Source organism: Heteronotia binoei, chromosome 15, assembly GCF_032191835.1.
Source record: "Heteronotia binoei isolate CCM8104 ecotype False Entrance Well chromosome 15, APGP_CSIRO_Hbin_v1, whole genome shotgun sequence".
Classification (NCBI taxonomy): domain Eukaryota; kingdom Metazoa; phylum Chordata; class Lepidosauria; order Squamata; family Gekkonidae; genus Heteronotia; species Heteronotia binoei.
Window position 1 is genome coordinate 67,096,962 of NC_083237.1, and position 27,940 is coordinate 67,124,901.

A 27,940-nucleotide genomic window follows, 5' to 3' on the forward strand; every position below is an offset into this window, starting at 1 on the left:
CGGGGTGGCCAACGGTAGCTTTCCAGATGTTTTTTGCCTACAACTCCCATCAGCCCCAGCCATTGGCCATGCTGGCTGGGGCTGATGGGAGTTGTAGGCAAAAAAAAATTTGGAGAGCTATCGTTGGCCACCCCTGATCTATAAAGCTCCCAAATTCGAAACTATAATGTAGGCGTAGCCAGAATTTGAATGTCAAAAGCCATGCACCGGTTTCCATTAAGGACTGGGCAATTTCTAAGCAGATGACTGCATATGAAACACATTTTGGCACGGCCAAAATTTTTCTCAGGAATTTGGATTGGGCACGTTCAATAGCACAGTCAAAGGACTTAATCCAGATTGGAATGCCATACAATAATACTTGTGGTGGGTGGACCAAGACGCATTATATTGGAAGTAAAATGCCTAAAGATTTGTAGTATTTGACCTGTTCAAATAGCCTATTCAGCTAGGTATTGCCCTTGTAAACAAAAATGTGTTGAGTCAATTACTCATATTCTCCTGCACTGTCATCTGTATATGGATCTATGTTATATGTATTTATACCCTGTTTTAGCCAGTATGATCAACTGTTTTGACATTCTTAAGGTCCATAGACTTTTGAATGATTTTTCTGAGAGGTCAGCCAAGTGACTCTACTCTGCTCTAAAGTTGCGCCAAAGGATATCACAGTAATAATTAATGTGCATACAAGTGTACATGAAAGTTGTGTTTTCATCCTGTTATACACTATATTAATTTTGTACTGCTATTTTTATGCCAATAAAGGCTGACTTGACTTGACTAGTCACTACATCCTAGGATGTATTGGACAATGTGCCAGTTTTTAAAAGTAATTTTTAATGGAGTCTGATAGTGAAGAAAAATTAAAGGCACAGGTAATTTTTTCCTTATCTTTCTTGGGTCTACCTTCTAAGCGCAATTTGTTCCTAGCTCTCTGTCTAGCATCCTTCAGTAACTGAGGTGGAAATCCCCTTTGTAAGAAAGAAGTCTCTAGTCTGGAGCATTCCTTTTCAAAGTCATTTGAGGAGGTGGCGTTTCTCTTTAAATATAAGAATTGCCCACAAGGTAAATTCTTTTGAAGGTGTTGGGAGTTATAATACTGGAAATGTACATATGAACTTCTGTCAGTCTCCTTAGTATAGGTTTTGACCACTAGTTTGTTTCTCTGGGTCCTGAAAACAGGGGTTTCCAAAAATTATACAGCGGTAGAATCCTGAGGAAAAGTAAATTTAATCCAAGGGTGTACTACATTTAATCAACGAACTCATCCAGACTATCAACATTATTATAAAGCAAAAAAGTCCTCTATTAATCTTCTATAAAATAATATGTGTTCCAAAATGGATGGGGATATATATATACATTTTATATGTGTGTGCGTATGTGTGTGTTTTATATATATATGTGTGTGGGTTGTCTCCTGCCTCCTCTCCTGGCCCTGCCCTACTGGCCGGCCTAGCCCTGTCCCCCTTAAGGGGGGCTCCTCCCCTAGGGCAGTGAGGGGACCTCAGACCAGGTGAGGGGCCAGGTTAAGTGCACCTGGCCTCTGGTTGCCGAACGCTGGTGGCTGGTCCCTCTCTCTGAGTCTCCTGTCAGCCAGTTCCGCATCATCAGCTTCACCTTCCCCTTCCTCATCAGCCCCCTCCATTGCTGCCTTCCCTCCTTTTATACTTCTCTCACCCCTTTTGGCCCTACCTCCCTGCCTTCCCCCTGGCCCCACCCCCCACATAAAAGGGAAGGATACCCAGGCTGGGGGTGGGGTGTCATCCTGCTTCCCGCTGGGCCCCTGCTGAACCGGGACCTCTTTGGCTTTGTGCTGTGGGGTGACTGGTGTGGAGAGCGTCAGCCTCCCCCGGAGGCTGCCAGGGTTCTCCGGGGCTGGTGGGGCTCCCCTGAGGCTGGATGGCGGCACCGCCATAGCCTCGTGGGCTGCCTGAACGCGCAACCTTGCCCAGCGGCCCGGGGATGCTTGCTTCATGTGCTGCTTCTGCTGGCCAAGCCAGCTCTCTAGCAGGTGCGGGGCCTCCAGGGTCGGCGGTGATGGGCGGGGGGCGAGTTCCAGCCAGAATCGTCTGGGACAATGTATGTGTGTATGTGTGTGAATATATGTGTGTATATACACACACAATTTTAGACCACCTTGATGATTAATTTAGACCAGCTTGATTCTTACAGCGTTACTAAAGGAATGAAACGAACAAGTATAATTAATGAATGTCAGGTGCATAGAAAACCTGAGGCCAAAAGGTGCACAAAGACAGGTAAAAGAAGGTGCAAGCATTCCCCAAACACCAGGAAACCTCTCCCCTATCAAGAATGCTTGAGTTCCCTCCAGCCTCATGAAAGCTGGGTGTCCACTAGCCCTGTGGTTGGTGAAGTGGCTGGCTCCTATAAAGGAAGGGCCACAGTCTTCAACTTAAGTGGACAACTTCATACTACAGTGTGTAAGCAGTGGTGGCCAACTACCCCAGCAAATATAGTGCAATGAGGGGGTAATATTTCTCCTGCGGAATCAGGGTACTGTTAAGAATGGCTTCTAACCCTCCGCCTCACTCTGGTGGAAATGTTCCAGTCCTGGCAGCCCAGAAGAGGGGAGAAGGAGTCTCCCTGAAGGGAAGATGTACCATCAGATTCCTGCAACTGCTCTCTGGAGTCACCCCCGAAGCCACCACTGCTGTTCCTTATGAGGTGTTTTACTGCTGCACACTCCCTCCTAATAGCAAAAAGCTGGCTGCTAAAAATAGCCATGCTGAGTTCTTGTCCAATTAATAGCTTGTTCCTCTGATGAGTCCTCCAAGGAGTCATGTGGCTGCCGGAGCTAAGAGAGGGAGCAAACTGCAGGGGTTCCTTAGCCGCAATGATGTAAACAGTAGACTTGCCAGGGGAGAATGCAGCAAGACCCACCTCGGGCCATGCTTCCTGCTGATTGGCCGGACCCACTGATTCTGCTGTGGGCCTGAGTCATGACTGGGGCCTGCTCCTTCCACATGGTCAGCCCAAGGCTTACAGCGTCCTTCCTGGCCAGCTCTGGTCTTGGGCCACAAATACAGCTCCCAGTAAGTCAGGGCTGGGGCTTGTACATATGATAGTTTAGTAGCATAAAATAAACTCACTCAGCCCAGCCTCCCATGCAAGGTGCCTGTTGTGGGGAGGTGAAGGAAAGGTGATTGTAAACCGCTCTGAGACTCCTTAGGGTTGGAAAAAAAGCCGACTCTTATTTATTAAGTTTACGGATTGCTCTGGATGATTTAAGGTAAGGGTAGTCCCCTGTGCAAGCACCAGTCGTTTCCGACTCTGGGGTGATATCGCATCACAACATTTTCACGGCAGACTTTTTTATGGGGTGGTTTGCCATTGCCTTCCCCAGTCATCTCCACTTTCCCCCCAGCAAGCTGGGGACTCATTTTACCAACCTCAGAAGGGTGGAAGGCTGAGTCAACCTGGAGCCAGCTTTCTGAAAACCCAGCTTCCACCGGGGATCGAACTCAAATCATGAGCAGAGCGTTTGACTGCAGTATTGCAGCTTTACCACTCTGCGCCACGGGGCTACCTTCTGGGTGATTTACACTATTATTGAAACATTACAATAAAAAGTTAAAATACATTTCAGAACAAGTAAACATTTCAGAACAGATGGCGAGTAATAATTTTATCCAAATTGCAGACTGCTGACTACTTTACAGGCATGGGGGGGGGGTGGGGGGGGAGAGGGTAGTGAACATGAAGCAAACAGGCAGGGTGCCAGCTCAGGAGGAAACCGTTGCTGTCCTCAGCCTAAGGCCTGGCAGAACATCTCTGCCTTATAGGCCCTGCAGAATGGCAGAAGGTCCCGCAGGGCCCTGATGGAATTTGGCAGAGAGTTCTTGAGGACAGCCAGACATCTTTAGGGCTGCGTACCACTAACAGGCTGCATATCAGAGGAGATGGTTCTGTAGATAAATAAGGGCTCAAGGCCTTATAGATCAGTACCAAAACCTTGAACTTGACCGGGTACTCCACTAGGAGCTGGTGCGCTGGCGCAGCATGAGTTGTTTCTGTGCTGACTGTGATATTCCCTTCTGGATTCTAACCACCACATTCTGGATCAGTTGGAGTTTGCAGGTCAGTTTCAAGGGCAGGCCAGTGTAGGGTGAGTTGCAGTGGTCTAATCTCGAGGTGACCGTGGTATGGAGCTGATTGCTGTGCCTGGTGCAGGCGAAAAAGCACCAGTTTAAGGTAAAAAGCCTGCCTTATGTTAACATCCGTTAGAGCATGTGCAGACAGAAGAATTGCGTCTTGCCCTTTCCTTTTGTATCTGTTGCTCATTCTGTTGCTGTGCTGAGATGCGTGTGGACGTTATCTTTTTCATAAATGCTTTATAATTTTATCACTGGTATTTATTTATTTTATTTATATCCTGCCCTCCCTGCCGAAGCAGGCTCAGTGGTTCTCTGTGCCACCTTAGACCTCCATCATTCTGGGCACGCTGTTTGAAAAGGAGCACCAGGAATAAGGGAAAGAGTGGTCACTTGGAAAGTGGCTACTCTCCCAGTAAACTGTCCCTGTGGTAACTCGACACAGGGTAGCAAGAGACATTGGCACGCCATATGTGCCCCGGAGGGCCTTGCACTCTATGGTGCAAGAGCTCCTGGTTGCCCCCAGCTCAAAGGACTGTCAGTTTAGCCTTGACCTGCCTTGGCCTCGATCTGGTGGAACTTGCTCCCACCAGAGATCAGGGCCCTGTGGTATTCACTACTACCTTTCCACAGAGCCTATAAAACTGAGCTGTTCTGCCAGCCCTTTGGTTGGTGCAATCAGGCGTCCAAAATATCTTAGCCCCACATTTGCTAGCACTTTGCTGATATTACTGATATCGAAGTACCGTCTTATGTAGCCCAGTTTAGGAAGTTTGAAGACCGATGATTCCAGCTGGAAACTCTGCGTTTCGTAAATTTATACTGTTTTACTGGTTTTTAAATTATTTATGCTGATTTTTATAAGTTTTTATTTTTATGTTGTGATCCACCCTGAGCTCACTTATGGGGAGGGATATCAGTAGTATAGATTTGAATAATAAATAAATGAAGAAGAAGAAGGGAGATTATAAGCCGCTCTGAGTGAAGGGCAATTATTTGTTGTTGTTGTTCTTCTACTACTACTACTACTTTCCTTAGACCTGCGTCTCCCACGACTCAGCATCTGGCTATCATGGGGACAGCTTCCGACCTTGTGAGCCACTGAGGGCGCAGTCACTTGCCACGTGACTGCCCCTCCCCTCTTCTGCCCTGTGCTTCTTTTAAAGGTATGGGGAACTGCTTCCAGCATTAGCAGCTATGAAGCACTTATTAAAAAGCAGATGCCCAGACGCACACTGTCAGCACAGCCACGGCCTGAGCAAGGGATCCAAAAGGAACGTGGAAGCCTTATCCTCCGGAGGCAGGTGCCGGAAACTTAAAGATCACAGGATGTTGAAAAGGATCTAGGGGTCTTAGTGGACCATACACTGAACATGAGTCAACAGTGTGATGTAGTAGCTAAAAAGGCAAATGCAATTTTGGGCTGTATCAACAGAAGTATAGTGTCCAGATCACATGATGTGATGCTATCGCTTTACTCTGTTCTGGAAAGACCTCACCTGGAGTATTGTGTTCCATTTTGGGCACCACATTTTAAGAAGGATATAGACAAGCTGCAACGGGTCCAGAGGAGGGTGACAAAGATGGTGAGGGGTCTGGAGATCAAGTCCTATGAATGAAGAAAGGTTGAAGCAGCTGGGGATGTTTAGCCTGGAGAGGAGGCGTACTTGAAGGGCTAGAGGATGGTGTGGAATTGTTTTCTGTGGCCCCAGAAGGTAGGACCAGAATGAATGGGTTGAAATTAAATCAAAGGAGTTTCCAGCTCAACCTTCGGAAGATCTTCCTGACTGTTAGAGCAGTTCCTCCAATGGAACAGGCTTCCTTGGGAGGTGGTGGTCTCGCCTTCCTTTAAGGTTTTTAAACAGACGCTAGATGGCCATCTGACAGCAATGAAGATCCTGTGAATTTAGGGGGTGGTGTTTGTGTGTTTCCTGCATTGTGCAGGGGGTTGGACTAGATGACCCTGGAGGTCCCTTCCAGCTCTATGATTCTAAGTAGCATGCCCTAGGTGTTCTTGTCTGTTCCATTTAGTGAATTGGCCTTTTTGGTTTGCCATACAGGTGGGTTGGGGCTCAGCCATTAATTAGGCTGATTTATGCTGTACTCAGTTTTGGTTTTTTCTTGCCAGCAGCTGCAGCTGTTTGAAGGATGTTGTATTTTATGGATCTACGATAAAGCTGTTATTTTTCTCTTCTTGGAGCACTTAACACTGGTGACAAAGGTGGGATGAGCCTGAGGCTTTCAGGAGTCCCCCCCCCCCCCTTAAAACAAGTGTCGGATTGCACTGGAGTTATTGCCTGGACTGTGTGGAAAGGCCTCTGGGTCAGCTGGGAACTCTGGGAGCACCATGGCAACCTGGGGACGACATAGGGAAGAATTTAACCCTGTGTGTCTCAGTAAGTGCCGCTAGACTGGAGTTTTATGTAGCAGCTAATGGCATCACCGAGCTAGAAAGAAAATGTGTTGTGTTACTCAGCATCTGCAAAGCAGATACTTTAGAGTTAGGCCAGGCCCTTTTAGCACCAGCTAAGCTTTCTGAGATGCCTTATGGTAGGGTTGCCAATTTTCAGGTGGGTATAAAAGTCTATCACATAAGAGTCCAGAAGGATGTACTACTCAAAAGTAGTTTTTTGTTGACACACAGACTTCTCCTTGCAAAAATAGATAGGATATTCAATGATGCTATGAATGTTCCATAGAGTGGATTCAGATATTGAAGAGAAGTACTATTGATAACACGATTCCCAGGTAAAATCCAACTCAACATATTTCTAATATAAAAATAATGGTGACTGAAGCGGAAATGCAAGGTTATATAACCAGACAGGTTGCTAGTTTTTTAATAAATAAATACCCAAGATGTCCGGTTTTATATGCTCTTCCAAAGATTCATAAGTCTCTTCATAATCCACCCGGCAGACCCATTCTTTCAGGTTCAGGGTCTTTATTAGAACCACTTTCTAAATAGCTGGACCATTTCTTACAACCATTTATTCCTAAAATTAAATCCTATATAAAGGATACTACACACTTTATTCAAATCATTGAGTCTCTTACCATTTCAAATAGGTCTTTAACTTTTTTGACCATGGATGTGGGTGCGTTATATACCAACATCGCGCAAGAGGAGGCAAGGTGTGTGGTTGAGAAATATCTGGATTAGAGAGAAAACAAGTGGCCACCTACGCATTTTTAAATGGATGTTCCAGATGTTATTCTTGAACATAATTACTTTAGATTTCAGACAGATTTTTATGTTCAGGTCTGTGGGGTTTCGATGAGTGGCCATGTGGCGCCATCTATTGCCAATCTCTTTATGGAGCAATTTGAGGTTGAGAACTTTTATAATATGGATGTTAATCCTTTTTTCCAACATATTGTGGCCTGTTATAGATTTATAGATGATATCTTCTGCCTAGTAAATGGTCCTTCTATAGTAAAACCTTTTGTAAATTGGTGTAATACCCTACACCACACTATTAAATTTAGTTATTCTATCAGTAGTTCTAAAATTAATTTTCTTGACACGACTGTGTATTTTTGCAGCTCTACCAGTTTGGGTGTTAGGGTTTTTCAGAAATCAACTGGCAGTAATGCCCTTCTGCATTTTGATTCCTTTCACCCACAACATATTAAACAAAAGTTGCCCTGCAACCAATTTTTGTGCGTAAAAAGGAATTCAACATCAACTGGTGATTATCAGACCAGTAGTATTAAACTAACTGATGTTTTTAAGAGTCGGGGTTATCCTTCCAAAATAATACAACATGCTAAGAGCAGAGCTGATTCTGTTCCTAGAAAGGAGTTCTTTAAGAGTAAAAAGAAGGAACAGGATAACCTGATTGTGTCTATGCTATATTCTCCAAAAGGTAGACAGCTGGTTCAGATCCTGCGCAGGCGTTGGCATATAGCGCAAAGAGAATTAGGTGGTTTGGAATTTCCAGTAGTGGGGTGGAAAAGGGGACAAAACTTACAAGACATGCTTGTTCACTCTGATTTGATTTCCAAAAGTGACCCTGCATCTCATTTACCATCTGGGCATTTCAAGTGTGGAAAGAACTGTACTATTTGTCAACATACCATACAGTCTAATGAGATTTTATTAGCGGCCCCATGGCGCAGAGTGGTAAAGCAGCCGTACTGCAGTACTGTGGTCTGAACTCTCTGCTCACGATGTGAGTTTGAATCCAGAGGAAGCTGGATTCAGGTAGCTGGCTCAAGGTTGACTCAGCCTTCCATCCTTCCAAGGTCGGTAAAATGAGTACCCAGCTTGCTGGGGGGAAAGTGTAAAAGACTGGGGAAGGCAATGGCAAACCACACTGTAAAAAAAGTCTGCCGTGAAAATGTGAAAGCAATGTCACCCCAGAGTTGGAAATGACTGGTGCTTGCACAGGGGACCTTTCCTTTCCTTTCCTTTCCTTTCCTTTCCTTTCCTTTCCTTTCCTTTCCTTTCCTTTCCTTTCCTTTCCTTTCCTTTCCTTTCCTTTCCTCCCCTTTCCTCCCCTTTCCTCCCCTTTCCTCCCCTTTCCCCTCTCCCCTCTCCCTCTCCCTCTCCTTTCCTCTCCTTTCCTCAAGAGATATGTATAAATAATTTTACATGGTATTTGAGACATTACTCCAACTGTGAATCTTCCAGAATAATTTATTATTTACGTTGTATATTAGCTGTATATTATGTTACGTAGGATCAATAATGAGGCCCTTTAAGGTCCGTTTCCTTGAACACCTGTCTCGCGTTAAGGTGGAAGTCATGGAGGCTCCAATAGTGAGTCACACGGTTGAGTCTGGTCATGATCCTAAATTACTTAGGGGTGGCATTGCATACAAGATACAGCAGAATGATTCACACAATGTAAAAGATGTGTACAAATTTTTGTTGCAGAAGGAAACATACTTTATTCAGAAGTTCAACACGGCTATTCCCTTTGGACCAAATGCGGCTCTTGATTTCACTCCTTTGCTATGATACTTCAGTATGCTTGACATCTTTACCAGTGTAAAATTCTGTATTGGTGCCTTTAAGTGCAACTCAGATTATCACCTGTTGTATATAAGGTTGAGGCTCTGTGTCTTTCCCTTTGAGAACTGCTAATGCCACTGTAAGAAATTGACTTTACTGCATGTAAATTACCTCTGAGCATTGGGTGAGTGTATTTGTTGATATAAATTTAGCTTTGCTTTTATTTTTGCTTCTTGATAAGAACATAAGAGAAGCCATGTTGGATCAGGCCAACGGCCCATCCAGTCCAACACTCTGTGTCACACAGTGGCAAAAAAATTTATATATACACACACACTGTGGCTAATAGCCACTGATGGACCTGTGCTCCATATTTTTATCTAAACCCCTCTTGAAGGTGGCTATACTTGTGGCCGCCACCACCTCCTGTGGCAGTGAATTCCACATGTTAATCACCCTTTGGGTGAAGAAGTACTTCCTTTTATCCGTTTTAACCTGTCTGCTCAGCAATTTCATTGAATGCCCACGAGTTCTTGTATTGTGAGAAAGGGAGAAAAGTACTTCTTTCTCTACTTTCTCCATCCCATGCATTATCTTGTAAACCTCTATCATGTCACCCTGCAGTCGACGTTTCTCCAAGCTAAAGAGTCCCAAGCGTTTCAACCTTTCTTCATAGGGAAAGTGCTCCAGACCTTTAATCATTCTTTAATTATTCTTTTCAGCAATGCATTATCTTTGCATAAATGTGTTTCAGTTCCAGATTATCGAAGTATATTGATCAGAAGAAGTTACTAATCGAAACACAAAATTTTACCTGGAAATCATGTTATCAATAGTACTTCTCTTCAATATCTGAATCCATTCTACAGAACATTCATAGCATCATTGAATATCCTATCTATTTTTGCAAGGAGAAGTCTGCATGTCAACAAAAAACTACTTTTGAGTAGTGCATTCTTATGGACTGTTATGTGGACTTTTCTACCTTATACTGAATTCTTTATTGTTGTTTTGTTTATATAAATATATTTGTTTTGTGAATGACTCTAAGTGTTCTATTGAAAGAGTGGTATAGTTCTCTAAGTAATTTTCATTTTATAAACAAGATTAGTGAATTTGAAAGTCTTCTTTAAGTGTTGTGATCAATTTTCAAAGAACACATTTTCCTTGGTTTGCAACTTCCTATGTTCTTCCCTTGTGGTTTACAAATCCTCAGGTGGGGGCAGGGGATCCCCCAATTTGGAGGCCCTCCCCCCGCTCCAGGGTAATTAGAAAGAGGAGTGAGGGAGGGAAATGTCAGCTGGGCACTCCATTATTCCCTATGGAGACCAATGATCTGTGAGTATCTGGGGCTCTGGGGGGGCTGTTTTTTGAGATAGATACACCACATTTGCAGCATAGCATCTGATGACTCTCCTCAAAAGACCCTCCAAGTTTCAAAAATATTGGACTAGGGGGTCCAATTCTATGAGCCCCCCCCCCCCAAAAGGTGCCCAATCCTTCATTATTTCCAATGGAGGGAAGGCATTTAAAAGGTGTGCAGTCCCTTTAAATGTGATGGCCAGAACTCCATTTAGAGTTCAGTTATGCTTGTCACTACCTTTCTCCTGGCTCCACCCGGAAAGTACCCAGATATTGGACTTGGCAACCCAACCTTATGGGAGTATTTTGACTTTCTCGGGAGAGCATTTCTCACCGCAGCCTTCTGAGATAGCGTGACCCAACCAGAGTCCCACAGAAAGTGTTTCTACTTATATTGCTGAATTGTGACAGCTGGCACCAAATTTTAGTTTTCTGAATTTTGTCTGTGGCTTGCATGATGAAGCCTCCCAGAGCTGCCTGTTTGCAAAGGAACAGCTGACATTTCGAAATGCACAAGAGGAAACACTGGCCTCTGAGGCAGCGGCAGCAGGCACAAGGGAAATGTAGCTGGCAAGGAATTGACTTTTCCTCAGATTCATTTGACCAGGAGTTCTGATTTGCAGGATGCTGTCAGCCAAAATGAATGTTTTCAGAAATCAGAGGCCCCTTATAGTGCCATCTGTGAAGTGCAACAGTTGTGGAGGACATCATGAGAGGCAGTCCTGCCAATTTAGAGATGTACAGTGTCATTTTTGTAAGCATTTTGGACTCGAGTGCATAGGGCTAGAGAAAAGCAAGAAAACAGTAGAAAGGAAGCTCCATAAGAACACAAGAGAAGCCATGTTAGATCAGGCCAATGGCCCATCCAGTCCAACATTCTGTGTCACACAGTGGCAAAATTTTATATATATATATATATATATATATATATATATATATATATATATATATATATATATATATATATATATATATATATATATATATATAGAGCCACTGATGGACCTCTGCTCCATATTTTTATCTAAACCCCTCTTGAAGGTGGCTATGCTTGTGGCCGCCACCACCTCCTGTGGCAGTGAATTCCACATGTTAATCACCCTTTGGGTGAAGAAATACTTCCTTTTATCCGTTGTAACCTGTCTGCTCAGCAATTTCATCGAATGCCCACGAGTTCTTGTATTGTGAGAAAGGGAGAAAAGTACTTCTTTCTCTGCTTTCTGCATCCCATGCATTATCTTGTAAACCTCTATCATGTCACCCCGCAGTCGACGTTTCTCCAAGCTAAAGAGCCCCAAGCGTTTCAACCTTTCTTCATAGGGAAAGTGTTCCAGCCCTTTAATCATTCTCCAGAGTCATTATACCATACACTCTGTATAAGAATCATATGATGAAGCAGAGAATATTGTTAATCGTATGCAGCCATGAGTACAGAAAAAAAATTGACAGCGGCTGTTACTATCCAGGTTGTCCCATGTGTCATGGAAGTGGACTCTGGGTCAGATTTCTCTGTTATTTCATCAGAGACTTATCACCAGATTTTTCTATATAAAGGCCTAGAGATTGCTCCTTTCCATACTGAGCTTACTGACTATCGGGGAAATGAGTTGCGGGTACAAGGCATCTGGGAAGTGCAGTACCATACATTTAGCAGGACTTATGGTCAGCATACCAGTCTCCTTGAGTTGGACTGGTTTGAGCCTTTGGGGATTACAGTTACCCCTCAAATTAATGATTCATCAATGAGATTATTACTGAGTTTAAGGCTGCATTTGAACCATTCTTTGCAGAGCCACAGAGAATAGCATTCATATCAGCCCTGTAGCCAGAAAATTTTGCGTGGAAAGGCCTGGGAGCTAAAAAATAGGGGGGGGGGGGCGCACAGGGCTTGGCTGCTTCTTCCCTCCAGCGGCCAGCCTGCCTGGCCCCAGCTCTCTCTCACAATCTCTCTCTGGCTGTTGTTCTCTCGCTCTCCCACACCGCTGTTGCTCTCCCGCTTTCTCTCTCGCTGCCGCTTTCCCGCTCGCTCTCTCGCTGCCGCTCTCCCACTCTTTCTCTCGCTGCCCCCCCTCTTGCTGCCACTCTCCCATTCTCTCTTTTGCTGCTGCTCTTTCTTGCTGCCGCTCTCTCACTGTGCCCCTCTCTCACTCGCTGCTGCTCCCTCACTGTTCCTCTCCCCTCGCTGCCCCCTCTCTCGCTGCCTCTCTTTCTCTCTCGCGCTGCTGCTCTCCCGCTCTCTCACTGCCCCTCTCTCTCTTGCAGCCACTCTGCCACTCTCTCTTGTTGCTGCTTCTCTCTCCCTCACCACTGCTGCTCTCTTGTTCTCATGCCGTCTCTCTCACTTTTGCTGTTGCTCTCTTGTCTTGCGCTCTCTCTCACTGCTCTCTCTCTCTCTCCCTCTCCCTCTCTATTCCACGGGTCCTGGAGGCCCTCCAATGCAGGGACCTTACATAGGGAAGGGGTTTTTAGTAGAGCGACCTGCCTCCCGCCCCTCCATAGCTATATGAATCAATGCATATATAGATCAGTGCACAAAATTCCGGGTGCAGAGATCAGCAATTTTGTTCACTGATCTGTATATGAATGCTATTCTCTGTGGCTCTGCAAAGAATTCATACATTGCGAAGAGGCATCAAGTTGAGAAAGATACAAAACGATCTAAAAGTTCCAGAAAGATGAGTTTTCTCTCTCTCTTGCTGATTTTATCACTCTGTGGATTCTCTATTCTCCTTATTGCTCAGTAGAAAGTTTTACAAGTTTCAGAAAGTGATTGGAGCTCATACATCGGGGAGGTAAAAGTGACTTTGGTCTGGCGCCTCCATAGCATGTTTGGGCTATGACATTCTTAAAGAGACAGTATCATAGAATCATAGAGTTTGGAAGGGACCTCCAGAGTCATTTAGTCCAGCCCCCTGCACAATGCAGGAAACCCACAAATACCTCCCCCCAAAATGGATCTCCCGAACTGTAGCTATTATACATGGTTATTCATTTGAATTTGATATGGAACTACTTATTTGTAGGGACGTTGCATATATTTTCTAATAGTATTTCACACTTTACTGAATATGAGTAAATAATTGTGATTGCTTTAAATTGTTGTTCTTTTTAGCTTGTACACTTTACACCAGATCCTGTGTATTTCCTGCATAATTCACAGAATCAGCATTGCTGTCAGATGGCTATCTGGCCTCTGGTTAAAAATTTCCATCTTCTATACGACAGCCCTTCAAGTACTCGAAGATGGTGATCCTGTCACCTCTCAGTCCTCTCCTCTCCAGGGCTAAACATACCATCTCCTTCAGCCATTTTGGAGACTTTTGAATTTCTATCGTGCAATCTTGTGGCATAAGGCAACAGTAGACGAGTTCTTGCTTTGCCTTTTGGATAAACAAACTAAGTGGCAATGGACAGTTCACAATGATCAGGTTTTTCGTGATGTGAAAAAGTTATCATCTGATAGTGTTTTGGACCATTATAATGAACAAAAGCTGCTAATTCTTATTTGCAGTGCTTCCCCATACGGCGTTGGGAGTGTTCCAAGTCATCAACTTGTGGATTTTTGTGAGGCTCCTATTGCATTCTACTCTAGTACAATGACTTCAATTGAACAGAATTACACACAGATTGAAAAGGAAGCCTTTGCATTTGTAGCAAGTGTGAAAATAGTCCATGATTACGTTTGTGGGACCATTTATCATAGTCACTGACTGTAAACCATAAACCCTTGCTGGAATTGTTTGCCCCCGATCGACAGATACTGCAGATATTGTTGCTACGTATGCTTTGGTGGGCAATTTTGTTTTGAATGCTTATGATTACACCCAGGGCTTTTTTTGAGCAGGAATGCAGTGCCGACTGGCTTGGTGTGAGGGGCTGTGGTCTAATATGCAAATGTGTTCCTGCTGGGCTTTTTTCACAAGAAAGCCATGCGCAAAACAGTGGTGACATCAGGGCATGTGGCCTAACATGCAAATTAGTTCCTGCTCGGCCTTTTCTTTTTAAAAAAGCCCTGATTACACCTTTTGCGTAGGCCAGGTGAGGGTTGACGCTTTAACCACCTTCCTCTTCTATCAGTTGAAGTGGAACCTCCTCCTCCTCCTTTGGAGGTTTTGATGTTAGAGTCCTTACCTAAACCACCCTTTATGTGGCTGATATTGCAACTAGGTCAGCTATAGGCCCAGTGCTTCCTCACATTCTTGACTGGGTCTGGAGGGGGTGGCCAGCGGGGAAGCTTGAGGAAAAAATTGTACCATTTGTGATGAGACAACATGAATTACTTGTTCATAAAGACTGTCTTATTTGGGGAAATAGAGTCGGATTCATACTTGAGGCATCGTGTGTTGGAGGTGCTTTACGTTGGGCACTTGGGCATTGTGGAGATGAAGGCTTTTGCACACAGCTATGTATGGTAGCCCAAGATGAATAGCTGGGTGGAAGTGGGGGTAAAAGGGTGTGATGAGTGTCAGGCCTCAAGGCCATCTCCACCACGTGCTCCACCACATCTTTGGGAGTCAGCTAAAATGCAGTCATCATGGCTTCATATTGATCTTGTTGATCCAGTTCAGAGCCAGAGTGTTCTGATAGTGGCTGATTTGTACTTCAAATAGTTGGAAGTTTTTTCCTGTTTCCTCAATGACATCCCATGTTCCTTTTCATCCAGCAACTAACGGGCAGGCTGAGAGGATGGCAAGGATGACCAAGGATGCATTAAAATGAATTGTTGATGGTGAATGGTATCCTTGCCTCTCAGGTTTCCTTTTGACGCAGTATATCACACCATGTACTATCACAGGCAATAGTCCTGTTGAACTGCTAACGAACAGGTGGTTAACGACTCTTTTAGACCATATGCACTCCAATCTAACTGAGGATTGACCAAATGATGGGGGTGTAATGCAAAGCCCTGTCCATACGTTTGTTCCAGATGATCCTTTCTGTGTCAGGAATTATGGTTCCAGGTCAGCAAGGATCAGCTATGGAACCATTATCCTATTAGAGAGAGGCACCAGATGGCCTTGTGCTGCAATGACACGTGGATCAAATTGCCGGGGGGGGGGGAGTGCTGGGGGCATCTATTCCTTTTGATACAGATGTTAGCAATGCCCCAGCAGTGGGAATGGTGGAGTGGGATCTGTGCAAGGACATGTTGACATGGAGCCTGAATGTTAAAATGAGCTAGAAGCTTCAGAAACATCAGATGTTATGTCAGAGGTTACATCAACCCCAGTGCAGAGCCACGGTTACATACGGCGTGATAGAGTTCGACCAAGGTATCTGCAGGATTATGTCAGCTAGAGGGGATGGGGTGTAGTGTATTGGCTTCTTTGTTTTGCTGTACAAGTCGTGTTGGAGCTAAGCCCTTAATTAGACTGGTTTATGTAAAGTTTTGCCAGTTATTGACCCAGCTCACCAATTCCCATATTTAAAAAGTAAAAGGTTTATTGGATTCAGATACAGAGTATTTGCCTTGTGTTGCAAACAGCCAAAGCCAGGAATTATGAAAGCAAGAGCAAAGCATACACTTATGGTCAAAAAAATGTGCACAATTTATACAATGGATTACATGCATATCTTCCTCCCTAGTTCATCTGCATATTTCTTAGCGGTTACATAGTTATGCCTGTTACCAGCAACCAAAGTTAAAAGTTAGAGTTCAGAAGTCAGAGGTTTGCTAGACAAGCATTGTAATCAGGTTTCTCATGAAACAGGAGGTCATAAAAAAAATGACAACCAGGTCGTGTCAGAAGATACATAAAATACAGAAAGAGCATGTCGGAATGCTCACATGATATCATTTTACAGAAACAGCATGTCAGGCCTATCCTGACAGTTTACGTTCTATGCCTCGTAATCAGTTTTATTTTTTTCTTGCCGGCAGCTGCAGCTGTTTGAAGGATGTTGTTTTTTATGGATCTACAATAAAGCTGCTGTTTTTATCTTCTTGGAGCAGCCTCTCCTTTTGGAGACCAACACTCCTTACCAACTCTTTTTTTGCAGAAGCTCAGTAGTAAACAGGCTACATACATAGTAACACATTGCCAGCAGCTGGGCAATGTAAGGGTGCTAAGGGTAATATCCGAGAATTCCTCTTAGAATCAGAAATGGAGAAAAGTAGCACACTAAGTTGAATTTAAAAATAAACTTTGGTTTATCGTGGATTTCTGATAAACTACGGTTAGCACAAATTCTTATTAGTCTTGTTGACAAAACAGACCATGGGTGAGACAGTAAGTGATTTCCACCTGCACCCCTGTGGCTGTTGTACCTTTTCCATAAGTGCAAGTGGTGGGGTCTTTGGGGAAAGGGAAAAGAGGGAAGAACAGGAAATGACACAAGAGGGATAAAGGCAGGCAGATCATAGTCTTGTTTCCATCAGGACAGGAAATGGGGTGGAGAAGAAGAAGGGGCTCAGCCAGAATACGATAGGCTCATCATCAATTCCAGAACCAAGAAAGATTTGATTTAATGGAATGTTAGGACCCCACCTTAAATTCAACATTGTGTTACCATTTTCTTCTGTTTCACATACTGTGCTTACTTATAGCTTATCCTACATACATTTGCACAGGGAAGACAAGCCCTTAGTGGTGGCAGTTATCATATTATCATGAGACAGTGAGCAAATAAATAAGAGAAAAGAAGAGATGAAGACATTCTACATATGATTAAACATGCAATGAGAATGGCAGTTGCAACTGGCTGCTTCTATTTAAAATGAACTAATTGGTGTTGGTTTTAGTTTTGACCTTTAAAGCCCTTTATGGTCGGGGGCCTGCCTACCTATGGTACCGCCTTTCTCTGCACGTTCCCCAGAGAGCACTGCGTTTGGGGACACAAAACCTATTGTCCATCGCTGGACCAAAGGAAGCCAGGCTCTGTTCCACATGGGCTAGGGCCTTCTCGCTGGCAGCTCCAGAAATGTGGAATGCCTTCCCAGAGACCATAAGGGCCCTGCAGAACCTTTCTCAGTTCTGCAGGGCCTGCAAAACCGAATTGTTCCGGCAGGCCTTCAATACCTAACTGGGAAGAACTGCCACCTCACATCGCTGAGAAGTTACAAACATCATATGATCAAGAAGAAAGATCCCGCTATATCAAAAATTGTATAGCACCACAAAATGTTTTTAAAATGTTTTAAACTGTATTTTACTGGTTTTTAAAATTGTATTATACTGTTGATTGTTAGCCACTCTGACTCTGCTTGCGGAGAGGGCGGGATAGAAATTGAACGTAATAAAATAAAATAATAAATAAAAATGATTGAGTCCTTAGGATTTGAATAATTCATTCGTTTGCTGTTATTACTCTAGGTTAAATGTGCACATGGTAGTTCTCTGCAGCTCAAAATAAGATTTGCAAGACGTTTATTGTCAAAATTAAAAGCCATGTCTGAACATTAACCACTCTACTATCTCTGGTTAGTTGAGATTTGTTGAACTAGGATCTGAACTCAGGATCTGAAGTTGGTTTATTTCACCACAGCTGACCTCCAGTATATACATGACACAATCCTGTTTAATTGTGACTTAACTTCCTGTTCTTGCTTGTGCCCTTGTTGGCTACAGAGAAACCTGGCTGGACCAACTCACAAATGTCTCGCCTTGTGCTGACTCCCACCCTTGGCTCCTATTCTGTCTGGCATCAGCTTCATTTCTACCACCTCCTCCACCTTCTCAAAGTCCTAGGGATGCCAGGAGATGCAAAGGGGAGAAAAGAGCACCTGTGACTGGCACAGGTGATTGCCTGGGCTCTAGCAATGGAGCTATTGATATCATTACTCTGTTTATACTTTTTCACAGAGCCAGTGGCTCTGGAATATTGACGTTTATATTCACAAAGGCTGGAGGGAAAGCGAACAATTTATATTTTGGACTTATATCCCGCCCTTCTCACCGAAGTGTCTCAGGATGCCTCAACAAGGCAAAGCTCCCCTCTGCTCGGTTGTTGGAGAAAAGCCTGGGTCTCTAGTTATGCTGGGGACATTCTGCTTCTAGGAAGCTGCAACTTAGTGACATACGAATGATCTGAGCAAGCCTTGGCTTGTCTGTGGAACCAGCATCAGCTCCTTCACTCACGTCTCCCCTGAGCACGGGAACACCTGGCTTGCACTGCCCAGGTATACTGCCTCCTATCCTGCCACAGCACACCAGGGCGTCACAGCATCTGTTAACTAGGAGTGAAGAAGTTCAGGATTCAAATTCGTTCAAAAAGGGAGGGCAAAGCAGCGGACTGGTGTTATATGGGAGAGGCAAGGCAATTGTTTTGGCAGATTCAGAGGTCTGGCTATCAGCCTTCCTACTTCCACCTGCTGGCTTCATTTCTCTCTGAATTATCTCTCTTTTTACTGTTCATTTTCTGTGGAAACGCACAGCTGGATTGAAACTATGCAAAGCACTAAACAGCTGCTCTTTCCCTGTACAGGTGATCTGCAGAGTGCTTCTGAGGAGGAGGAAGAGCAAGAAAAAGACCTTCATGCTCATCCACTCATAGGGGTGCATCTTGAGGAGGAGGAAGAGATTGAGGCACAGGGTGTGTGTGCGTGTGCGTGGGTGGGTGGGTGGTTGCCTCCATCTGGGTAGGAAAATCACTTGCAGTATCGTAAAAGCTGCCTGTCACTAAAAATACCCCGTACAGCACCTTGCAATCCCACCTAGATTTAGGACCTCTCTACCTCTTGAAGAGCCCAACAGAAACAGAATAAACGTTTGTTTCCAGGTAGCACAGGGTAGTAGTAATAGTAGTTTGATTAGTCACCCCATCCCGGCTAGTGCCAGGCTCTGGGTGATTTACATCAGTAATACAACAACTCAGAAAGTTAAAAACCTTAAAACAGTATAATTAAAACATTTTATAACCCCCCAATGGTGCCCTGCTACTTTTACAATTCCAGACTATGGGTGTCATATTGGGGTGGGGGGAGAGAATGAGAGGGGAACAAGGAGTAAGGGTGCCAGCTAGGCAACTGCTGCTGTCATTAATCGAAAGCCTGTCGGAACATCTCTGCCTCGCAGGCCCTGCGGGACCCTGCTGTCAGCTGGCAGAGAGTTCCACCGGATCGGGGCCAGGGCTGAAGAAGTCCTGCCTCATGTCAAGGATCTCTCTAGAGCCAGGGATCACCTCAGGTTGCTACCAGCAGAGCATAACGCTCTTCCAGGGCCATAGTGGAGGAGGTTATGTTCTGTCTTTTACTGTTAATTCTCTGTAAGGATCCTCACTCCAGTGTTTAGTATTTCTGTGCCTCAGTTTAGAAGGTTTTGTGTTATTGTCCCTAAAGAATGTCTTTGATAAGTCAGCTGCTTTGGGTAGCAGGGAGTCTAATCATTGAGAGATGTTGCTGAAGTTATTAGCGTACAACTGTTTTCATTTTGAATGCAAAGCACAGTCAGTCAGTTTGTTACTTTTAATAATCTGCTGCTTCCCTCACTCATCATCAAGGGATCCTTTAGGAGTCCCCTGCTCAAGGTCTTTCTGCTCAATAGGTAATGCTTCCCCTGCGAAAAGTACAGTGTGATCCGAAGTACAATTTATTTTCTATATTTATTAAAACATTTACACTCCTCCTTTTCCTTGTGGCTCAAGGCAGCTCTCCCCCTCCCGCAAACAGCTTTAGCTCAAACACCATTAAAGGCTCAGCCAAGTTGGTCTCCTGAAAACTTCTAAGAATGGGGCCATCTCACTTCCTCTGGAAGCACACTCGGTGAGATAGGAGCCACTTACTGAAAAATTCCTTCCTTCCTTCCTTCCTTCCTTCCTTCCTTCCTTCCTTCCTTCCTTCCTTCCTTCCTTCCTTCCTTCCTTCCTTCCTTCCTTCCTTCCTTCCTTCCTTCCTTCCTTCCTTCCTTCCTTCCTTCCTTCTTTCCTTTCTTTCTTTCTTTCTTTCTTTCTTTCTTTCTTTCTTTCTTTCTTTCTTTCTTTCTTTCTTTCTTTCTTTCTTTCTTTCTTTCTTTCTTTCTTTCTTTCTTTCTTTCTTTCTCATCCTGCTCTCCCTGCAAACAGGCTCAGGATGGCTAACAGCATATTAACATCATAAAATACAATAATATATTATAAAACAATATTAGTATGAAACGTTAAGCATTTATTAAAACAATAATATATAAAATTAACTTATATGGTGCTATATCTGCTGATAAGATAAATAGATAAATGGACAGCATCCCATTTGTAGTTTCCAGATATGCTGATGGCCTTGGTCAAAAGCGCAGTGATAGTAATATAAATATATCCGGCTTCTAAGCAGTTGGCAGCACTCGCCCCTTTGTTCTTAAAAGCATGTTGAAACAATGTTGCTTTACAGGCCTTACGGAATTGGGCAAGATCTCGTAAGGCCCTGATGTCATTTGGGAGATTATTCCATAACGTTGGTGCTGCCACCGAGATGGCTCTGGCCCTGGTTGGACTTAGTTTAGCCTCCTTTGGCCCAGGGACTGACAAAAGATTTAGGGCTCCTGAACGCAGTGCTCTCTGGGGTATATGCAAGGAAAGGTGATTCCACAGTTAGGCAGGTCCCATGCCATATAGGGCAGGAGTGTCAAACATGCGGCCCAGGGCCGAATCAGGCCCCCGGAGGGCTCCTATCAGGTCCCCTGAGCAACTGGCTGCCATCTGCTTCCTTCTCCCTCTCTCTTGGTTCCTTCTGAATCACAGCTTGCTTTGCCAGACTTCCTCAATCACACAAGAGCTACAGAGCAAAACCGCTATGTTCTCCATTGGCTGAGGCTCTTCCCTTGGGGAGGAAGTGGGGGAGGCAGAGCTTGCTTTGCCAGGCTCTATCCATCACACAGCCAAGCCTCTCTTCCTTCTATTGACTCCCTCTCTCTTGGTCCCCTGGGGAGAGAGGGAAAGAGTCAGAGCTTCCTTTACCCAGTTCCCTGGATCACACAGTAGAAATACAAAGAAGCATCTTTAAGACCGAGTGCTAATGTTTTAAGCATCTTTTAATATTTGGTAAAAAATCCTTAATTGTGCTTGTCTGTGTCCTCTATAAAGTTTATATCTCTGCTGCCTAATCTTAAATAGGTACACACATGGCCTGGCCCGACAAGGTCTCCTTTATGTCAGATCCAGCCCTCATAACAAATGAGTTCAACACCCTTGATATAGGGCTTTAAAGGTTAGTACCAGCACCTTGAATTGGATCCGGTATGCTACAGGCAGCCAGTTCAGCTTCCAGCGCAGGTTGGATGTGCTCATGTACAGAGAGCCTCATCAACAACCAGCCTGCAGAATTCTGCACCAGCTGCAGCTTCTGGATCTGAGACAAGGGCAGCCCCATGTAGAGGGCATTACAGTAGTCATGGCAGTTGAGGAAGGGGGCCAGCTGCCTTACCTGCTGAAGATGGAAAAAGGCAGATTTGGCAGTGGCTGTTATCTGGACCTCCATTGATAAGGGGGGTTCCAGTAGCATTCCCAGGCTTTTGAGCTTTGGTGCTGGTACCAGTGGCACCCCATCAAAAGCTGGCAAAGGGATCTCCCCTCCCAGGCCGCCGCAACTCAGGTAAAGGACCTCCATCTTTGTCGGATTTAACTTCAATCAACTCAGCCTGATCCACCGTGCCACGGCTTGTAATGCCAGGTCCAGACTTTCTGGGGTGGAGCCAGCCTGACCACCCATCAATAGTTAGAGCTGGGTGTCATCTGCATATTGGTGACACCTCAGCCCATACCTCCAGACAATCTGGGCCAAGGGGGTGCATATAGATGCTAAACAACATTGAGAAAGCACCACCCCTTGAGGCACACCACATATAAATGGGTGTCTCTGGGACGATGTCTCCTCAATCACCACCCTTGGAGAAAAGAAGTGAGGCCAACCCCTGAATCCCCATGTCGGCGAGGTGGTTGGCTAGCAGCTGATGGTTGATCGTATCAAATGCAGCCGACAGATCTAATGGCAACAGCGCTGCCCAGTCTCCTCGATCCAGATGTCTGGAGGTCATCTATGAGGGCAACTAGGATTGTCTCCATCCCGTGACAAGGGTGAAAACGTGACTGGGACCAGCACAGAAGCGTTATCCAGAAAACTACAACTGTGTTACCACCACCCACTCTATAACCTTACCCAAAAAGGGTTGCACCAGCCAATAGTTTGCCAATATGGCCGGGTCTAAGGATGGTTTTTTAAGAGGGGACGAACCACAGCCTCCTTTAGGGGGATCTGTTGACAATCACCTGGAGAGGATCTCATAGTCTTGCCTTTATCAGTGTAGGGCGTACAGAATAGAGAACTCTGTCGACTTCCTCCATGCTGAGTGGAGTGAAGCAATCCAAAACAAGACCAGAAGACATGCCTGGAACATCAAGTTCACTCACTGTATCTAATGTGGCAGGGAAGTCACGGCAGAGTGACAAGACCTTATCTGTGACAAAATTGGCAAAAGTCTCACAGCCAATATCCAATTCCCTAGAATTTTGTTTGCCTTGTGGCAAAGTCGTTAAAGATCAAATCGTACTAAATAATTGGTCTGGGTTCTTGTGAGTTTGCAGATGCAATCCAGGCTGCAAAGTATTTTCTCTTTGAGGCCTGGACTGTCCATCTCATAGGTATGCATAAATAACCTCTAGGATATTCTGGATACTTCGTTGTGAGTACGCTACCACTGCCTCTCTGGTCGTCTCAGCCTCTGTTTCATCAGCCGCAGTTTCAGAAGGATGGAAAGCCGAGTCAACCATGAGTTGGCTACCTGAACACAGCTTCTGCCAGGATTGAACTCAGGTCATGAGCAGAGCTTGAATTGCAGTACTGCAGCTTGCCACTCTGTGTCATGGGGCTCTTACCTTATCAAAAGCCTTACTGAAATCAAGTAAATGAGGCGTACAGCATTCCCCTGATCCAGAAAGATAGATCCAAGTGGGCAGCCTGATCCAGCAAGATAGTCACTTTCTAAAAAAAAGAGAGAGAGATAAGGTTAATCTAACGTGACTTGTTCTTGAGAAACCCATGCTAGCCCTTAGTAATCACAGCCATCCTTTTAAAATGTTCCAGGACTGATTGTGTAGCAGCAACGTTAGCCGTTGGTCAGGCAGAAACGAGGCCATAGGCGAAATCAGGAAGAAACAACCGTTTATTTAACGTGTACACGGACCCCACATCAGACTCGTGTCAGGAAGGTCTACAGTTTTATAGTCACAGACAATCATTTCCAGTAAACAATCGCACAATTACAGGAAAGGACCACCCCCATATCCCATACGTCATTGCAAGCATCATATTACTAAAGGAACAAGGAGGAGACGGGGGGGGGGGGGTGTCTTTCCATACATGGCATTGATGTTGTTAACACTCTTGCAGCAATATCCTTCATCAAAAACACATTTGCACCTTTGACTTGCTCCCGAGACATTTTCCAAGGTACATTTGCTCAATGCTTATTTTAGTGCTTATTCCAGCAAGTTTCTACTTCCTCTTTTAGGCAGCTGCGGCAGAACCGATGGGTGAAGGATTAACTTCCTCTTTTGCTGCCCCATGCTTCTACAAGCTGTACACACCGCTAACTCCCCTTTCCTTACTTTCGCAAGGATTATTTCACAGAGGCATCCTGCAAGCACTTTTAAAATCTCTTTGTTTGACCTTTTGTTTTCTTGCCCTTGTGCCTAATTGATGGCTTTCAATTTATCTTATTTAATATCTTTTTATTTCAGCCCTGCTTCAATTGTTTAATGATTTGTTTTAAAACTTTTCCAGGTATAGATGTCAAGCTGAAGGGTCAGTAACTACCCGGGTCCTCCTTTTTCCCCTTCACACACCAGACAAGCCTTTTTTGGCATATATAAAACTACTGTATTTTTTGCTCCATAAGACTCACTTTCCCCCCCCCAAAAAAAGTGGGGGGAAAAGTGTGTGCGTCTTAAGTAGCGAATACTGCAAAAAATTCACACAAACACCTCTAAATTCACACAAACGCCTCTAAAAACTAGTTGCGTCTTATGGTCTGGTGCATCTTATAGAGCGAAAAATACGGTATATAGTAGACAGTTGGGCAGGTCACAGATTAGGAGATATAGATGGGGACATTTGCCTGCCTCGAGTCTTCCGACACTTCACCTGTTCTTCATGAATTCTCAAAAATAATAGCCAGAGGCTCCGAAATTACATCTGTAAGCTCTTTTAGAATCCTTGGATGCAGTTCCTCTGGCCCTGAGGACTTAGTTTTGTTTAAAGAAACTCGGTGTTTATGTACTACCTATGCTGAGCTTGTGTTGCGACTCGCTTCTCTCCTTATAGGTTTTACATGTTGAGCCCTGTTTCCCTTAGAAGAGAAGACTGAGGAAAAGTAGGAACTGAGCAGTTCCGCCCTCTCTTCATCACATGTTACAATTTCAGTTTCCTGCCCTCACAATGGGCCTACCATGTCCTTGCTCTTTTTCTTACTCAGGACATAAGAAAAGAACCCTTTTTTGTTGGTTTTAGCATCTTTGGCCAGCCTAAGCTCATACTGAGCTTTAGCTTTCCTAACTCTTTCTCTACAGGCACTGATGATTTGTTTATATTCATCCTTGGTTCTAAGGCCCTCTTTCCATTTCCTAACAAGTCTTTAGAGAGCTGTTTATGGAGCCACCTTGGCTTCTTTAGGCTTCTCCCATTTTTTCTTCTTGTTAGTAATTGTCTGTAATTGTGCTTTTAATATTTCGTTTTAAAGAAACTCCCACCCCTCTTTGAACGTCTTGAAACTCACGCCCCTCTGAGTCTTTGCATGCAGCCTCATGCAGAGTGTGTTACAAGTTTAATCTTCAAGCGGCTCATTCATTCATAGAATCATAGAGTTGGAAGGGACCTCTAGGGTCATCTAGTCCAACCCCCTGCTCAATGCAGGAAACTCACAAACACCTCCCCCTAAATTCACAGGATCTTCATTGCTGTTAGATGGCCATCTAGCCTCTGTTTCTTGTGGCTAGACTGGCCAGCTCAAGGTAGGGAGACAACTTACACTCTAAGTGAAGGTGGAAGAAAGAATTTTTTCACAGCTTTATTGACTTGCTGGCCCAGCAGTAATTCAGGGTGAAGTATAGCTTCTGGATTGTTAGTTGAATCCACAAAGGTAAGCTTGAACCCATATCCTCCAATCGACCATACCTCCATCTTTTCAGGATTCAGTTTCTACTTGGCCACCCTCGGTCATTTAAGAGCAGCAGCCAAACACTGGCTTAGGAATCTCAGCGATGAAATACCACTGGCAGTCAGGTGGGTGACTTTGGGTCAGTCACAGTTCTCTCAAGAGCAGATCTTGGACAGCTCTCTCAGCCCCATCTACCTCACAGGTTGTCTGTTGTGGGAAGAGGAAGGGAAGGAGATTATAAATCATTCTGAAAGTGAAGGAAAAGGAAAGGAAAGGTCCCCTGTGCAAGCACCAGTCGTTTCCAACTCTGGGGTGACGTTGCTCTCACAACGTTTTCACAGCAGACTTTTTATGAGGCCATGAGATTTGCCATTGGCTTCCCCAGTCATCTACACTTTCCCCTCAGCAAGCTGGGTACTCATTTTACCGATCTCAGAAGGATGGAAGGCTGAGTCAACCTCGAGCCAGCTACCTGAAAACCCAGCTTCCACCGGGATCAAACTCAGATTGTGAGCAGAGCTTAGGACTGCAGTACTGCAGCTTTAACACTCTGTGCCACGGGGCTCCTGAGTGAAGAGTGGGGTATAAATCCTCCTCCTCCTTCTCTTCATCGGCATCTGATGGTCTGGACAAAGAAGCAAAGAGCTTGGTGTAATCAGCATATTAATGTGGCACCTCACCCGGAGCTCTGAATGATCCCTCCCAAAGGCTTTCAGAAACATTAAGCAGCATGAGAAATCCCTCACTGAGGACAACTGGTCTCCAACAGCAGCCATCTGAGTCCCATTTGAAAGAAAAATTAAATGATACCTACTGCTTCCTCCAGTCGTCTCAGAAGACTGATATGGTCTACTGCATGAAATCTGCTGATAAATCCAGTAATAGCAACAAAGAAACATAACCCTTGTTTACATTCAAATTGAGATAATCAGCTAATGCTCATCAATACTGTTTCCCATTTTCCTTGGACAAGCCTCGGCAACTGTTTTATGGAACTCAGCAGTAGCTCAGAAGCTTGTCTTAGGAACACTTCACTTGGCTCAGGTGATCGGTGTGGTGCATGGTTAAGCATGGTTAACATTGAAGACTAGCCGTATGCTATTCACGTCTCTGTTCTATATGCAAAGAATCAACACTGACATACCTTTAATTTAATTTAAACTGCTACCTTGAATAAGTTTTCCAGTTCAGAAAAGTTTCCAAAATGTAATTTGCCTGTGTGTCTGTTGGTTGAGTGTAAACAGGTGGAGGTGCATGGGATTCAGAAGTGCTGTATTTTTAAAATGTGTTGCTTGCGTTCATATCTTGCGGCACTCTTCAATTACACAGTAGCTGCTGCAAGCATCTAATATGACAGACAGCAACTTTTGGTCATTTGGTGTGGAATAAAGTTTCATTGGTGGAATGATCCCCTTGAGTGACCTTGGCTGTTTACATGTGTGTGGGAGGGATGTACTTAAATAGGCAGCTGGGAGTTTGGTTTTCTTGGGTTGATGCGAGGAAAGGATTAACATTCCTTGGCAAGTCCCTAAGGAAGGAGCCATTTGCTGTCCTGAGAATGGGCAAAGATGGAGGAAGAGCCAAGCTCTTTTGACCCCAGAGGTCCCTCCCAACTCTATGATTCTATGACTTTGTTTCCCTCACAGTGGTGCTGGTTGGCATTGACACAGCACAGCTTTGTTCTCAGTTGAGTGCTGCACTACCTCCTTGGATGCCAGCTGGCTCCTTGGAGAGGAGGTGAAGGAAATGGAGAAAGGTCTGGAATGACTGCGTGTCGAGTCAAACCAGGATTCTGTGTTCATCTGAGAAATCCTGGTTCCACAAAAAATAAACCATAGTTTGACATTATATCGCACGGGCCGAATGTGAGAACACAGAATGTGTTTGTGGAGGTCTTAAGGTTTGCACGTTAACTTACAATCTCTGTATTCTTTTTCTCAGTGCATGGACTGAATTTGTAAATATGTTCTTTTAAGAAAAATGTAATTGGTCCTAGAATTTCTTTGATCATGGGGGCAAAATTATATTGAAGATATGGCAGCCTCTGTCCTGTTTTGAGAAGTGTGGGTGTGAGGGTATCATGTGTTCCCTGAGCTTTGACCTTGGTGCTATGAAATGCCAGGTCAGTTAGGACCAGAGTTAATGTATTATCTTGTATTAGGGTTTGTAGAATCTTTCGGGCTCTAGTGCCGTGTTCTACTGGAGAAAGTTTTTCTTCCAGACGTTTCGTTCTCGGCTGCGGAGAACATCCTCAGTGGCGTTGCAGCTGGAGCAGGCGTTCTTACCTTCTTGGCTGCTGTGCATTGAGTGAGGCCAGGGCTGCTGGAGGGCTGCTATTTCTAGGCTGGAGGTGGTGTGGTGAAAGGGCAATAGGTTTGTGGATGTGCCTTTCACCACACCCCCTCCAGCCTAGAAATAGCAGCTCTCCAGCAGCCCTGGCC

The 27,940-nt window shown here is 44.6% G+C and overlaps 1 protein-coding gene across 11 annotated transcripts in view; it reads left to right on the top strand.

Moving 5' to 3' along the window:
• Positions 1-27,940, top strand: part of TANC2 (tetratricopeptide repeat, ankyrin repeat and coiled-coil containing 2) — a 238,424-nt gene that overhangs the window by 42,131 nt on the left and 168,353 nt on the right. For 6 of the 11 annotated variants that reach the window (XM_060255815.1, XM_060255816.1, XM_060255817.1 and 3 more), the window contains one exon: positions 18,865-18,972. The exons of the other annotated variants lie outside the window; for them this stretch is intronic. In XM_060255815.1, the coding sequence (XP_060111798.1) occupies positions 18,865-18,972 (108 nt within the window). The remainder of the gene's footprint in view (positions 1-18,864; positions 18,973-27,940) is intronic. 11 annotated transcript variants of the gene reach the window in all.